Source organism: Octopus bimaculoides, chromosome 7 (assembly GCF_046866305.1).
Source record: "Octopus bimaculoides isolate indiv1 chromosome 7, ASM4686630v1, whole genome shotgun sequence".
Taxonomy (NCBI): Eukaryota; Metazoa; Mollusca; class Cephalopoda; order Octopoda; family Octopodidae; genus Octopus; species Octopus bimaculoides.
Genome location: NC_142934.1, coordinates 82,744,567 through 82,761,506, shown reverse-complemented (window position 1 = coordinate 82,761,506; position 16,940 = coordinate 82,744,567). Strand labels below are relative to the sequence as shown.

Here is a 16,940-nt window from a genome sequence, read left to right as displayed (position 1 = left end):
GTCCTCTTCCAGTCAGTCCCTTGACCATTGACGTCATGGCCCTCTTCTTCCAGGTCATCACCACAATACCATTAGAGTACATTGATAGTCTTAGCCAAGTGGAGCATGTGGGTGATTTTACCAACTTACCATAATTATAAAGAAAATATCATTCATTAGCTTAGGGTAATGTAAAAATACATACTAAACAAGACACCTAAATGCAAAACTCCAAGTAAAGGTATGTAAATATAGCCTAGCAACCGTATTTCTCATTATTGTTCATTTGCATTATGAATATTCACTCTGAGTGGGATAAATAAAGACTTTAAATATTATAGTTTGTTTGGATTGCAATAAACTGGTAAATGAAGTGGAATAAGGACAGAACATAAAATTGTTTGCATACTTTTTACTTTTAAGTCATGTTTGGTACCAAACACAGGCTTTGGTTTGCAGATGATCTCAAAGAAAAAGTATTGGTTTTTGGATCTTTTCAATTTTCAGAATTTCAGATGATCTCTAAACATCCTTAATTATTGACATACTTCTGAACCCAAGCATTATTCTATCCTACATCTCCCCATGCACATACAATCATCTGATTACTGCCTAATTATATCTTCCTGCTCCATATCAATCTATCACGGAACAACCAATGTTCATTAAACTTTTTAGTAATTCAATTCAGCTTATTGTTAAGTGCTCAACCTTTTCCCCTCTCCTATACCTCTGGAAGCAAATAGGTTTCATCCCTGGTACATGTAACTAGATGACTGAAGCCATATCCACACAATTTCATTCATAGTGGGATAGGCAAAGTAGTTCACTCACAGTGGTGTAAGTGAAAAACCCTGCCAGCAACACCCAAAAGAAATCTACTTTCCAATTATGAAGTCACCACTGCAATGTGTACAAGATGTCTATCAACTTACTAAAAACGGATTTTGTGCACTGAAATACTTGCAAACTCATCTCCTCTATTATGATAGTGTTTTCTCTTCCCTGGTCAAGATGGTCTCTCTTTTGTAGAATCTACCAGCCCATCACAAGGTGTCTCTGTAAGCAGTATTTTAACTGATAAGTACACCCCATTTGCAACACATCTAATTCCCAATTCTAATCTAGCAACACACACAAAACCCTTCATAAATTTTTCTTAGTCTCACATATCTCACCACCATATTCACACTACCGTCAAGTGTTTCTACCATATTGTCAGCCAAAAGAAGGAATCTAGTCCTGATAGTGTCATTGTCATCATCTTCTCACAGTGTTTTTCCAAGCTAACACTTCACCAAATTCTCAGGCTTTTTGTCTTCTCCATGGAGACCTATGTGGTTTATGGAAATGTGTCACAGTATGTCAAGCCTAAATCTCACTAGCTCTGTCGACTGCTATCTTGACTCTCAACACCTCAAATACAATGGAAATAACCACCTCCTTATTAAACTGAATCTTTTAGCTTCCGTAGAACCAAACCTACTGGAGATTTGCTCATTGTGCCATGGTATAATGTTCTCTTAACAATAAAAGCACCAGGAAAAGTAATGATACTACCCACTGCCAAGAGAAGCCCCTGGATGATGTTTCCATTCTATAGACTCTACTACTGTCTCATTGTTTGGTTAAGAAGTTTCTTATCAGAACACTTCTTTGTACTAAGTGTCAACTGGCTCTCTCCAACTCACAATCGATCACTTCCTTTGTGTTTCAAAATTCAACTATTTCTTCCAAATTGCCATCTGTCTACATCAGTTATAACACTCCCTGTTACATTCTGCACAGATGGCATCATTTTTCACTCATTCTTGTTCTGTACACAAGTGTCATGTTGCCTAAATACCACAGATTACTAACAAATCAATAAAACATCCTCCAATGAAGATGGTAATTTAGTCTTCATCAAAAATATAACACAGAATTACTGCATATATAAAAGAAGCATGCAGTAAACACATAATTAAAGTATTCAGTCTTTACTCTATATATGATAATCCTCAAGGATCTTTGATGGCACCTACACAGCTATAACACTATTAAAGCTGCCTTCTTGGACAAATAATTCTTCAGATCTAAACAGTTGTTAAGTCACTACACATTAAAGTTTCAGTGTTACTCACATAACAGGATAGTACAGCTGCTACACACATTCTACACAGCATCTACTAAAATCACCATCTGTCTAACTGGAAGAAAACCATCAATCACCAACATGCTGCTCACTGGTTCTTCAACAGATGTAGTTATGGTTCCTGCTGATTTAAACTATCTGTAAACACACTTATCTATCCAAATCTTATCAATGACTCTCAGTCCCTAAGATATGAATTAAATAGTTTCAGCAAATCCTTCCATCTAAGAATTGAAAGCCTATGTATATCTCTTCCTCTTCACGTTTTGCATAAGTTGTCAACCTACAGAGGTCTCTGTTAAAATCACCCACATCAACATGATTAGTTTTGAAAAATATGTACTGTTTATTGGCTCTGACCCTCCTCCTTCACTTGAACAAAAAAAATTGTTTGCAATTTAACTACTAAGATGCAACAATTAATACTCAATCTCAGCCACAATAATCAATATTTTTAAGTCTTTAGAGGGTCTAGAAACTCTTTAAGTATTGGATATATCTCCAAACTAACAAATAAATTCCTGTGTGTACATAGATTAATAGAAGTTTGTGTATGTGGTGTTCATGTGTGTAAAATCAAAGTGCAATAATATCAATATCATATCTATAAATGTTATTATTAAATAAAACTTAGCAGATAAATAATACAAAATAAAATAAAAGTACTGTTTGAAAGAAGTAAATATATTTCTGTGAACATAATGTATTAAGGAAGATAAGGAAAGCTCAAAAACTTCCTTTTATTATTGCTAGGGCAATGAAGGCATTGGGTTGGGTGGAAGTTACACTATTACTTAACTCAATAATCAAATTATGCAGGAAGATCTTATCTTCTACAACTGACAATAGGAGTATGATTACTAATCACAAAAAAAAAAAAGAAATAGTAGTGTCATAGAAAGGGATATTTTTAACAGAGAAAAACTAATCTATCAAATACACTAAGTAGAAAGAATAATAAAAAAAGCTATAACAGAGATGAAGTGGATGTAAAGTAGTTTGGTTTTTGTATCATTGATGCTGTTTTTCAGGTGAAAGAAACTGCGGAAAAAAGAATTTTTGGTCGATTCCCATGGTCTTTGGTATGATATGTATGAATGGATACCGAACAGGAGGCATGTATGGCACATATTAAGTAGAGTTGAGATTTAGTATATGTGCTGAATGAAATTTAAAGTATGTCACTGCCGAAGTTTTGACTTTGAGCTCTTTCATTCACTCTCAAGATTGAGCCCTTTAAAAATTAACTCAAAAATAGATTGCAAGTTAGCTTCATTAATTAGATGGCTGGGTTTTGCTAAAGAATCTAATGTGGGAACTTCAGAAGAAGAAAGGAATACAAAGGAATTCAAGTTTATAGAGAAATAATATAAGTGATATGTAATGAAGTAAACTGAATGAACACACTCACATTGATCATTGTGTATAACATAATTCTCTAGTTCTGTTAATGAATATTAAGCTGGTTGAAAAATATATATATGGAATAATAGGAGAAAATAGTAGAGAGACAGAAAAGAGGTACCTAAAGCACAAAGAAGTTTGGATGAGGTAATTAGATCAGGAGAAAGAAATTTAGAACTTTCTACATGAGTCAACGTGAAACAGAAGCATGAAAATATGACACTGAGAAGTTTTTTCCAGCATATGATAGCTTAGTAAAAAGAATGGCAAACTATCATGAATAATAAATTCAATGAAAACAAAAGAATTAAAATATCTAACTTACAGATTTTGTATTCTTGCAACATATAAAATTTCCATTTGCATCATGGAATTGTAAATCTCCAGCAATGCAACCTTTAGATGTTGAGAGCTAAAATTAAGAAATAAGTATGCATATACATATATAACTTGATATAAAAACAAACATTAATATAAGACACGTGCATACATGTGCATGTGTATGTATATGTGTGTGTGTATGTATATACATATATACAAAAATATGTGTGAATATATATTTATAAATGATGACTTGCATATTCATTCTTAATACATTCCAGCAGATTCAAACATGAATATGCTAAGTGCTTTAGTATTTTGTCATTGGAGAGCAACCTGTCATTTTAGACAAATATGTGATCATAACACTCAGTTCATTAGCATAAGGGGACTTTGGGACTCTCAATGTTTCAACATCATTGTGTTTCATCAGCCAAAGCCTCCATGGACTAATTAATCTAGCAAGAGTTTTGGGCTTTTGTTTATAACTTCAGCAAACAAATTATTTGCTGATGCACACTTATAACTTCCAACTGATAATAAATCAGCATATGCACAGTGAACAGCAAGAATCAAAAACAATGACTTGTATATTAATTATTAATGCATTCCAGCAGATTTGTTGGTAAGTAGGAAGTCATCGATATATAAATTTATGTATTTGCCCCTAATATATTATATATATATATATATTTAAATGATAAAATTTATCTTTATTTTCTATAATAACTACCAAGTCGAAAATGAGTAAAAAAATGTAAAAAGACAATGGAAACTGAATTACAGGTTTTACATTTTACATTAAGTTTACAATTTGGTTATTTTTATATTTTTATAAGTAATTTTACAGAGTGGTAGAGGCTGCTTATTACCCACTATCCATTCAACTGTGAAGAGGTATTAGGTTGTCAAGAAAGTTCTTGCAGAATTTTTAATTTTGGTTTTAAATGATGTATTTTCAGATTAATTTTTGTTAACTTACTTTGACTTTATATATCATTTTAAAGCCCATTTTACGCTCTATCTAATCATGTTGCTCTTTTTCTTTGTGAATAATTAGGCCATTTTTTCCAGAACATTGAATACAACATAGACAAAAAGCAACTTCGCACAATTTTCTTATTCCAGTTCAAGCTAGGCTGAAAAGCTGCTGAAACAGCTTGCGATATCAACGATGTGTTTGGTCCAGGAACTACTAATGAACATACAGCACAATGGTGGTTCAAGAAATTTCGTAGTGGTGATGAGAGTCTTGAAGATGATAAGCGTAGTGGTTGGCCATCGGATGCTGACAACAATCAACTAAGAGCCTTAGTGGAAGCCAATCCACGCACAACTGTTCGAGAGCTTGCTTCTGAATTAGACGTAACATATACGACAATTTCCAACCACTTGAAAGATATTGGAAAAAAAAACACTTGAGAAATGGGTACCACATGAATTGAACGACAACCAAAAAAATACTGTTTTGAACTGTCGTCTTCCCTTTTTCTACGCAACAAAAACAACCCATTTTTCAACCAGATTGTGACTTGCGATGAAAAGTGGATTCTTTACAACAACCAGCAATGCTCAACTCAGCGGTTGGATGCCAACAAAGCTCCACGGCACTTCTCAAATCCAAAGTTGCACCAAAAGATGGTCATGGTGACTGTTTGGTGGTCTGCTGCCGGTCTCATCCATCACAGCTTTTTGGATCCAGGCAAAATTAATTACGGCGGAGAAGTACTGTCAGCAAATGGATAAGAAGTACTGTCAGCAAATGCATAAGAAACTCTGACAACAACAGCCAGCATTGGTCAATAGAAAAGGACTAATTCTTCTCCACGACAACACTCAGCTGCACATCACACAACTGACCCCGCAGAAGTTGAACGAATTGGACCACAAAACTCTGCCTCATCCACTATACTCACCAGACCTCTCGCCTACCGACTACTACTTTTTCAAGCATCTCGACAACTTCCTGCGTGACAAATGCTTCAAAAACCAAGACGATGCCAAACATGCCTTCAATGATTTCATTGCCACCAGAACGCAGGATTTTTATACTACTGGCATAAATAGCCTTGTTTCGCATTGGCAAAAGTGTGTTGATTCTGATGGTGTTTATTTCAATTAATAAAGTTTTGTTTGAGCCGAGATATGTGCATCTGAATTTAAAGGTAAAAACTGCAAGAACTTTCTTGACAACCTAATGATACCTGATATAAAACAAGCTAAAATAAGTTAAAAGGAATCAAAGCAATTAAAATGAGTCAAACGTTTATCTAAAAACATTTAACATTGTTTTCAACGACTTTGTTATTTGTCTAATAATCTAAAATAAAAAATATATTATAAAATAAAATATAACCAGTGAGATAACTTTGGCTGATAGATTATTGAAAAGCATAATCAAAGATCATTTACAAATATATCCTTTGCTTCTTCAAATCACTTATACACTTACTTTAATACTTAAACAGGATTTTCATTCACTTACTTTATCGTGCTCACCTCTATACTTCAAAATAATACAAAAGCCAAGTTATCAATTCAAAAACCTACAAAAGTATATTCTTATTATTCTTACATTTTCTAATACTAACTTCCATACTAATTGGTTCCCTGGCATTCTCATTTCTTCTAGTACAGTGTTTCCCAATATATTTTCTTCCAAGCCCCCACTATAGCTTTCCAGAAAAATACATGCCCCACAGGTGGTTGGAAAAAATTATTTTATTTTTGATATTCTATCACAGTTATTTGATAGAAAAGAATCTATCAATAACTCTTAAATACTGAATACCAAAAGAAAGTGCATTATTAACTAAAAAAAAAGGTGAATCTCTTTAATGAGAACTTTGTGCCTGGTGACTACGGCAGATTTCCTTGATTTGAGGAGACAATTTTGTTACTTTCAGCTGTAGCATTAGAACAGCACTATACTGTAGTAAACAGTCTTCACACAGTATGCTTGGCTGGAGGGATTGGTTTGGCTAGGCTGAGTATAGGTGTAGTATTTTCACAATTCCATGTCCCACTTAAGAAAAGAAAATTTGGGGTTCCATGCCCCACTACAAATTTCCCAAGCCCCACCAGTGGGGCATATGCCCCACGTTGGGAATCACTGTTCTAATGTATTGACAGTCAGTCCTACTTTCCACAGTTTGTTGTTGCTTTAGAAAATGTCATAGTTACATTGACATGAATTGCATTTCTTTGTCACTGTAGACATTTTGGAAACTCTGACAAAAAAAAATTAGCTCCTTGAGATGTTGAACAGCCTGAGAAATCAGTATAAGATTTAAGATTTGTGTTTGAAGTTAAATTAGCAAGGAATCAAAATTTGATGTTCAATGGGTTTCAGTGCCATTAAATGTAAATATCATTAAAGAATACTACAATATGAAAATTTGTCTGAATATAATATACCAAAGCAGAGACTGCATATAGCAACCAGTGACAGCAGTGTACAAAACTTAACAGTATTTTGAATGTCAACTTTGCATATTTACACATTTCAGGAGCTAAGCTGTGTTGACCCCCAACACAACTTTGAATGATTTAATGACTAATTAATTTTATTTAGCAAAATCAGTTTTAAGAAAGTTATCAGTGCATCCAATTTCAACAAAAGTTTGTATTGTTTGTTAATTACTTTGCATGAGGCAAAGTAATTTTCAATAAAGTTGAAAAGCTTGAATAAGTTAATGCAGTGGTGATTGGTTTATTATTTGGCTTATAATGGCATTCTGTGGGGTTACTATGTGACTGCACACTTACGACCTATAGCATTTTAGCTGGTCATTTTCTGACACATATGAATATTTCACAAGGCATAAAGTTTATGAAGATGCATAGTCTATCAAGAACTGAAATACTGGCAAGAAAATTTTCAAACATATATAACAGGCACTTGTTTAAGTTCCAAAATGCATGCTATTGATTGAAAAGGAAATATGTTTGAGATTTTCAGGACATAGAACTCTGTCCATGTTTAAGTCATTGAATAAACTACCATAAGAAGTAACAAAAAGATGTCCATATGCCAAAGATAATATTTCATAAATAATGCCACTGCTCAACTTCTGGCTCACTTAAGGGAAAGCATTCAACCATCAATTATTGAAAGAACATTGAATAATAACATAACTTTGTAAAATTTTGAATGAATTATGACCCTCTTAAATAACTTCAAATAAATGAAAAAGAGTTTGAGAAAACATTTATTAAACAAGATGGAAACAAAAGTAAAACAAAAATCATTTACATGAAGAATATATATTCTCCTCACATTGCAAGGTACATTTTAGAAGTTATATAAAACAAAGGCAATATCAAAATATATTACGACAAATCGTTAACTTTTTTTAAAATCAAGATAACAGAACATTATATGCTTCATTTTCTTAGCAACTAAATTTGAATTACTGATAAATACATGAGGCCTGAACAAATGATTGATTGTTTATTGATTGATTGATTGTCTGACTGACAGACAGACTGATCAATCAATCGACAGATATTGATGAGGTGAAATGAAAGTAGATGGGACAAACAGATGCATGGATGGACAGAGAGATAGAGAGCTATAAGCAAGACAGAAAGGAGATAAGAGAAGTAACTCAGAGTGGCCAGTGGCATGTACTTGAAAAACAATGAAGAATAAGCTCACATTTAGCATTGTAAAAGAGGAATTCTTGATTTGTTGAAATTATCTCTACAGAATAATTGAAATGCGAGATATATAAAACTACAAACATCTCTACATAAATAAATAAATAAATAAATAAATATATATACATGCATATACACACAGACATACACACATATATATACACATGCAAATATACACATACATACATATATTTATATACACACAGACATATACATGCATATAACCACAGTGCCAGTGCTAGTACATTTGGGATATTAGGCTAGACACTTGAAGAAAGCCACAACCCAGCCATCAAGACTATCAAGCTACTAACAGTAACTGGTAGCTTACATCTATAGTGACACAAACAGAACCTATGTTAAATGGAGGAGTAGAGGTAGAGGTATATGATCAGTCCAGATGGCCTCTGAGTGTCACTTAGACAACACCTACTGAAAATCGAAAAGAAATAAGTACAGCACATATATACTCAACAGTGAAAGTAATAACATCGTGGAGAATGCCTGCAACATTGACAGAAATAGTGACCTCTCCTGGACCTGTAATAAAAACATCAGATCTCATCAAGAAGGCTATGCTTTTGCAATCCAATATTAAGAGACAGAGACTAAATTTCTGTGTAAGAAAAGAGATGCATATGCTTCTAAATCCACATACTGTCATAGAAAGTGGAAGATATCACTCACTTTATCAATAGCTGACCGAAAATGTCTACAAGATATAAACTCCTCGTGAGACATCACACTGCCACCAAGACATTATGCAATGCTGTGCAAAGAGGATTGTCCTGATGGCCATACCAAAAAGTACACCAGAACCAGAGAATATTAATACCTTTAGAAATAATGAGTACAGGCAGAACATTCCAATACAAGCAGCAATCCAGTCTAAGCACAATATGCTAGGTATGGAAGGTGGCAAGCTGGCATGAGTGTTAGCATGCTGGGTGAAATACTTAGTGGCATTTTGTCTGTCTTTATGTTCTGAGTTCAAATTCTGCCAAGGTCGACTTTGCCTTTTATCTTTTCAGGGCTGATAAATTAAGTACCAGTTGCATACTGGAGTCGATCTAATCGACTGGCCCCCTCCCCCAAAATTTCGTGCCTTGTGCCCAGAGTAGAAAAGAATATACTAGGTATGGGGAGCAAAAGTCATGCATCATTGTAGAGATCAGTTGCCCTTTGGATGTGAATGTCTATTCAAAAAGTGGTGGAAAGGAGAACATCTATGAAGAACTGATGAGAAACTTACATTTGTTCCATTTTAGCAACAATAACACTTGCTTTGACAATAGACCTTGGCATTTGATATGAATTGCTGGTTTCAGTTTTTTGCCCAGTATCTCATTGTAGCCTACACTAGTGACTGTAGACCCCTTCACCAGCTAATGTTTCTGTATAAGCCCTTTTACATCCCCAAAAATGGTTAGCATCATTATTTCTGTGGAAGGCTGAGTCTTAATTTCATTTTTGTTTGCAATTCTGGGTGTTTCCATTCCATACTCTGCCTTGTGGGTTCAGGCTCAATGTGATGGACACCGATCTCATTCCCTGTGACTTTTCTCTCCAATAAAACTTTGCCTTCGTTGCTATAGCAGTCAAGTAAGCCATAACAGATCTTCACACATTTGTAAGCTCTCTTGGCACTCATCTCACACACACTTTGTGGAAGCAAAGCATGTCATGGGTGATTTTATATGCAGAACTATGACTAATTTGCAGAGAAGATGCCATCTCTCATCGATGATCACTCACTGGTTTGCCAGAACCATCTCTTGAGCTTGTTGAATCTTCACATCAATGGTGGAAGTTGATGGTCAACCTGCTCCCTCTTCATGCTTCATACCTGTCCGGCCATTTTTAAACTTCTCAGTCCACTCATACACACTTCTACATTGCCTCCATATTGTAATGAAAGCTTGCAATAAATTTCATACCCTACAAATCTTCAGAGAAATCAGATCACTGATCTCTGTTCTTCCCTGGTGCATGCTGCCAATGGAACGGCCCTATTTACTCAGTAACACAAGAAAAAAAAATAGAGCAATGAAACTCAAACTTGGATATGTAACACAAAAGTACCATCTTTTAGCACACAGGTGTTGAAGGAAGTGCAGCCAACCTAAAGAAACTGACAAAACTGTAGATAATTTTTGACTTCCCTGTGTATATACAAACTCATATGGTCTGTGTGTATGTATATATATATATATATATATATATATAGCAGACAAGTCTGAGTAAATGTATATATATATGGTTATCCCTTGGTTTGCAATGGAGTTAGTTTCCATGGCTTCACTTTAGCATGGTTTTGGTCTTGGTTGAAAGTTTTCTTTCAATTTATGTATACAGAAAGACCACTCAGTTGTTCTGTTATGGTTTTTCCTTTTCTTTTTATTTCCTATTCAATTCACTAACTTGAAAACAAGATAGACTGCCTTTTAAACTAACAATTATGTTAGAATTATTTTGATATATTTTTTTTTAATATTTTGAGATTGAATAATAGAATTTCAAATGTGATGCTATGAAATCAACCTCAAAATGGAAAAAATTCAACAGAAACTGCAAAACAGTTTAATGTGAATGAAGCAATTGTTGGAACATTTAAAAGAAACAAAGAAAAAATTTGAAATGAGTATAAATGCTGGACTTTCAATAGCTTTAAAATGCACATCATACAAACGTAATAACATTTTGGAAAGAAAAGAAAAGGCTTTTTTTCTTTTCTTTTTTGGTAGAATAATACAATATACTCATGCTTATATATGTGTATGTGTGTATGTATTGTTGTGTGTGATAATTATGTTTCTTATTCCCATTTCAATGAAAAATTGTTTATATTTAGTTTGTGTTCCCTTTATTGAAATGATTTTGATTTGCATGGTGACTCATGGAATCAATCTACAATCTAAACTGAGGAAAAGCTATATATGTGTATGTACATATGTATTATTATTGTTTTACATCCACCTTTTTACCACATTTGCATGGGTTGAACAAAACATATTATGGCAATACTCTACAGCCAAATGCCTTCCTATTGCCAACCTTTGTTTTTCAAGTAAATTATTTTTCATTTCCCTGATCTTTAAACAGTGAAACTGACAAGCTCCAGAATATATTGTATGCAAGAAACATAAATAAACATTACTGTTACATGAAACCATATCAATATTATATAATTTGAGCATTCATTTTACAGCTGAGTGCACTTTCTGTCATTAAACTTTGTTTCATTTTCAAGTAAGGGATTTGTATTCCATCTGTCTTTGAAAGTGCTTCAGTACAAGGTAATTTGTCAACAAGAAAATGTTGGTACAATGTCACCACTTTTACTCAAGTAGTTCCAAGGGAAGACACCACAGAATACAGACATGAACAAACACATGAGCATTTTATATACACATATATATATCCATATATCTGTGTGCGTGTGTATGTACATATATATATATATATATATATATATATATATATATATATATATATATATATATATATCATCATCATCATCATCATCGTTTAACGTCCGTTTTCCATGCTAGCATGGGTTGGACGATTTGACTGAGGACTGGTGAAACCGGATGGCAACACCAGGCTCCAATCTAATTTGGCAGAGTTTCTACAGCTGGATGCCCTTCCTAACGCCAACCACTCAGAGAGTGTAGTGGGTGCTTTTATGTGTCACCCGCACGAAAACGGCCACGCTCGAAATGGTGTCTTTTATGTGCTACCCGCACAAGCCAGTCCAGGGGCACTGGCAACGATCTCACTCGAAAATCCTACGGGAGCCAGTCAGGCGGTACTGGCAACGGCCACGCTCAAAATGGTGCATCTTATGTGCCACCCGCACAAGAGCCAGTCCAGGGGTACTGGCAACGATCTTACTTGGCTTGCCGGGTCTTCTCACGCACAGCACATTTCCAAAGGTCTCAGTCAGTAGTCATCGCCTCGGTGAGGCCCAATGTACAAAGGTCTTGCCTCACCACCTCGGCCCAGGTCTTCCTGGGCCTACCTCTTCCACGGGTTCCCTCAACTGTTAGGGTGTGGCACTTTTTCACGCAGCTATCCTCATCCATTCTCACCACATGTCCATACCAGCGCAATCGTCTCTCTTGCACACCACAACTGATGCTTCTAATGTTCAGCTTTTCTCTCAAGATACTTACACTCTGATGGGTATTCACATGAAATCGAAATCGAAATCAAACTAAATTTGTAGACTGGCACCCATGCCGACGTCTTCATTGAACACTAAACTCGGCTTGCGAAGACCTGTTGGGGCAAGTGAAAGTGAAATCGTGATGGCAGCAGTACCAGTAAATCACTAAGAGCACCATCCGAGCGTGATCGTTGCCAAAGCACCAGCTGTCTGGCTTTTGTGCCGGTGGCACGTAAATAGCACCATTTGAGCATGACCATTACCAACGTCGCCTTCCTGGCACTTATGCCAGTGGCACGTGAAAAGACATTCAAGCGAGTTCGTTGCCAGTACCACTGGACTGGCTCCTGTGCAGGTGGCACGTAAAATACACCATTTTGAATGTTGCTGTTGCCAGTACCTCCTGACTGGCCTTTGTGCCGGTGGCACGTAAAACCACCCACTACACACTCAGAATGGTTGGCGTTAGGAAGGCCATCCAGCTGTAGAAACTCTGCCAAATCAGATTGGAGCCTAGTGTAGCCATCTGGTTCACCAGTCCTCAGTCAAATCATCCAACCCATGCTAGCATGGAAAGCGGACGTTAAACGATGATGATGATGATGATATATATACACAATAATAATAATAATAATAATAATGATAATAATAATAATAATAATAATGATGATGGGTATATTGGGCTTCGTATATTTTACCCCAGTGTCACTTTGATGAGTTGCACTGCTCTCTCACTCAATAATAATAATAATAATGATAACAATAATAATTCTAGGATGGAATTTATAAATATTTAATACATCACTACATGCATTTTCACAAATCACATGACTTTAATATCAAAGTCCGAATCCTTGGGATGATTACAGTATAGTCCATAGTTATCTGTGGACGTCTGGTTGATCATCATTATTGATTCATTTCATCAGGTGATACTGCATTATTGGATGAATCACAGAGGGATGTTTATCCCTTCTTGCCAGTATAATGGCCAATCTAGCTATGTGGGTATTTCTGTGTGTACTTGGTAGGTGGTGGTAGGTGATGGGAGTGGGAGTAGGGGAAGGAATGGTAGTAATATAGGGATGGAGGTGTGTGTGGTGGTGTAGGATTTATTTGCTATTCATTCTATAGATTTTAAGGATGTTGCATACCCATAAGGTTCCCTTATATATATATATATATATGTGTGTGTGTGTGTGTGTGTGTGTGTGTGGTTCAAATTCATAGAAAAGTAAAGACGAAGACAAGTGTAGGAACAACAAGCATGTGTATTAGTTTGACGCTCAGGAAAAATGGAAAAGTCTTTTACGTTTCAAGCCTACGCTCTTCAACAGAAAGGAATAAGAAGAAATAGACAGAGAGAGAGTGAAAAAAAGAAAAGAAAAACGTGTTGAAGTTAGTGGTCCAACATGGTAAATGATTTGAAAAAAAGGTTGAATGAAAGGGAGATAATAATAAAGAGAGGTTGAATTATTATTATTATTATTATTATTATTATTATTATTATTATTATCATTATTATTATTATTATTAGTATTATTATTATTATTATTATTATTATTTCCTTAATTATCTGAAGGTCATGTCAGTGGGTGTTCCCAGTATGTTCGACTTCCTTTGTTTTAGCTATTACCAGAGGTGGTGGAAATGGTATGTTTTGGTTTTCAACAGTAAAAATGCTTGCATAGCATTTCAGCAATAAGTTAAGTGTGCTTTCTTTGGGATCGTCAGTAATCTAGTTTGTCTGGGGATAGTGAAGAGGACCAACTGGAGAGTGAGGTCTCTGCTTTGAACATACATATTTCCAGAACACCTTGGTTGCTATGCTCTCCTCAATTTCAAGCACTGCCCTTTTTGTCTCCTGCTTGAGATGGTTGGATGATTTATTGCATTTTTTCCTATTTATATTTGATTTATGCCATTTGTATTCCTGTTCAGCATTACAACGTTCTTTCCTAGAAAGTCTGACTGCTGCAGTCTTCCAAATTGCCCTTTTGGAATGTTTTTTTTTTGTGCTTATGTGGTACTAATGCTGCACATGCAGTCCATATTAAGTTCAAGATGTTCTGTTGTACAGTGTTCACATCTCCAGAGTCGTAAAATTCCAGCCAGTTTGGGTGTTGTAGCTCAGTGCAGTAAGAGTTCCAGTCTGCTTTATTCCAGTCAATGCAAGCAGTTTTGAGATGTCTGTGGTTTTTGTTACTGCCCAGTACTAATTCATAAGAAATGCATAAAATTATCTTAATACATGTGAGAGACACATTTACCTTTCTCAGACAGGATGCTGGGAATAATCTGAGAATTCCTAACATTTATTCTTGAAAATTATGTGGAATAAAGCATGTACAATTATATGCATTAATCTAATCATTTGTAATATATTTGAATTTTAAAATTATGAGGATGAAGTTTGATACCTTAACCACTTTATAATACTAGAAGATTACAACAATACAATCTTAAACCCATCATCTTTTTTTACCTTATCAAAACACAAAACATTTTATACATACAAAAAACAGCTGCAACATCAATTATTTTATTACACCCAGATGCTGTGTTATGTAACAAACCACCTCTAATAAATCCTGTACAATCAAAACAGCTGTGCACTTGTTAACTCTAAGTGGCCACCACATTGGTAATAAGAGAGCTTTTATTCATTTTCAGAATAGGCAATAAATGCAACATGCTGTGCCAACAATAGTAGCATCTCAGTATAAAGTTACTTCTAAGCATTCAATTACATATATCAATGCCAACGATTTATTTCAGTCTAGTTAGTTGATGATACTGAACAACAGCAAATCAAAAAGTAACAAATGCTATAACATTAATAAACTTAGTTACAAATGTGAAATAAATTTTTTAAAAAGAAATTAGTAACATGAGAAATAATTGAATAATTAAAAAAACAATATAGGCCAGAAAAATTAATATCATTCTTAAAATATTTTACCAATTATCAGAAGACTGAAAAGAATTCATTGCATATTTACATACTGAACTGAATGTTATGAATAATGAAATTTAACGAGTATATGGGGTAAAATTAAATATAACAAATCAGAAATCTTCATCTTCTGCTCCTCACAATCATGATTATCTAATATCTTATCTTTCCCTTGTTTTAGTCACGTGACTGCAGCCATTGCCAGGACACCGCTTTGAAGGATATAGTCAAACAAATTGATTCAAGTACTTATTTTTTTAAGTATAGTACTTATTCCTTTAATTTTTCCAACTGAACCACTAAGTTACAGGGATGTAAACAAACCAACACGGGTTGTCAAATGGTGGGGAGGGGGGACAAACACAGACACAAAGACACACATACACGCATGCAACAGGCTTCTACAGTTTGTTTACCAGATTTACTCAGAAAGCATTCAGTAGCCCAGGGCTAGAGTAGAGGATGCTTGCCCAAAGTACTGCTCACTGAGACTGAACCAGAAACCATGTGGTTACAAAGTGAGCTTCTAAACCACACAATCATGATCCCTATCATGTTACTACAGAGAAGCTTAAAAATTTGACATTTTCCAAAATTCTACCAATTTGTATTTGCAGAGATACCTATAATTATCTCCTATGCAAAAGAAACAGTTTAGTTAAATATACAGATAAAATATTCTCTTATGACTATATAACAATACAAAAAGTGTAATTCCTATCTATCTGACTGTTTCAACTGTCCTAACAAAACATTCTGTTTCAAGTGATAAGCTGAAGTTTTTTGTTTTTATTTTTTTTTACTACATACACATGTATCCAACAAACATTAGGCAGACATTGTAAAGATACACAAGATGCTTAAAATCATAACATCAGACAGATTGAAGAACAAAGCCAAAGGTGAAATTAATTCACATAATTGTAAACATAAGGTGTAATATATCAATACCAGAAGCACTTCATAATATCATTAAGTAGTACATTAATATCGCATTTACTGAATCATAATGATGTTTAGACTTGCTGTATTTTTAACAATCTTGTCTGTTTTTGTAGTTCTAATTTCCAATATATTATAAAGTTATAACCTTATAAATTCATTTGATACTGATGGAGATTTACACCATCTTTTCACAAAAGAAGAGTCAATGTTTACAGTTTGTCTAGGTTCTTACAAGAGCGGGGCATAGGTGAAGTTGTTATATTTAATAGAGAATGAAGAGTTAGGTGGCAAAGAAGTATTTCAGGGAAATAGTCTTCAAGCTGAAAGACAGCATGTCATATTAGATGTGAAGTTGAGTACTGAGTGGACAT

The 16,940-nt window shown here is 34.6% G+C and overlaps 1 protein-coding gene and 1 pseudogene across 1 annotated transcript in view; one reads left to right on the top strand and one right to left on the bottom strand.

The window, feature by feature from the left end:
• LOC106872053 (meiotic recombination protein SPO11) overlaps nucleotides 1-16,940 on the bottom strand; it is a 660,224-nt gene that overhangs the window by 546,256 nt on the left and 97,028 nt on the right. Inside the window, exon 6 of the mRNA XM_089355583.1 lies at nucleotides 3,843-3,929. Coding sequence (XP_089211709.1) covers nucleotides 3,843-3,929 — 87 coding nt within the window. The remainder of the gene's footprint in view (nucleotides 1-3,842; nucleotides 3,930-16,940) is intronic.
• On the top strand, nucleotides 4,442-5,960 carry LOC149134793 (histone-lysine N-methyltransferase SETMAR pseudogene; annotated as a pseudogene).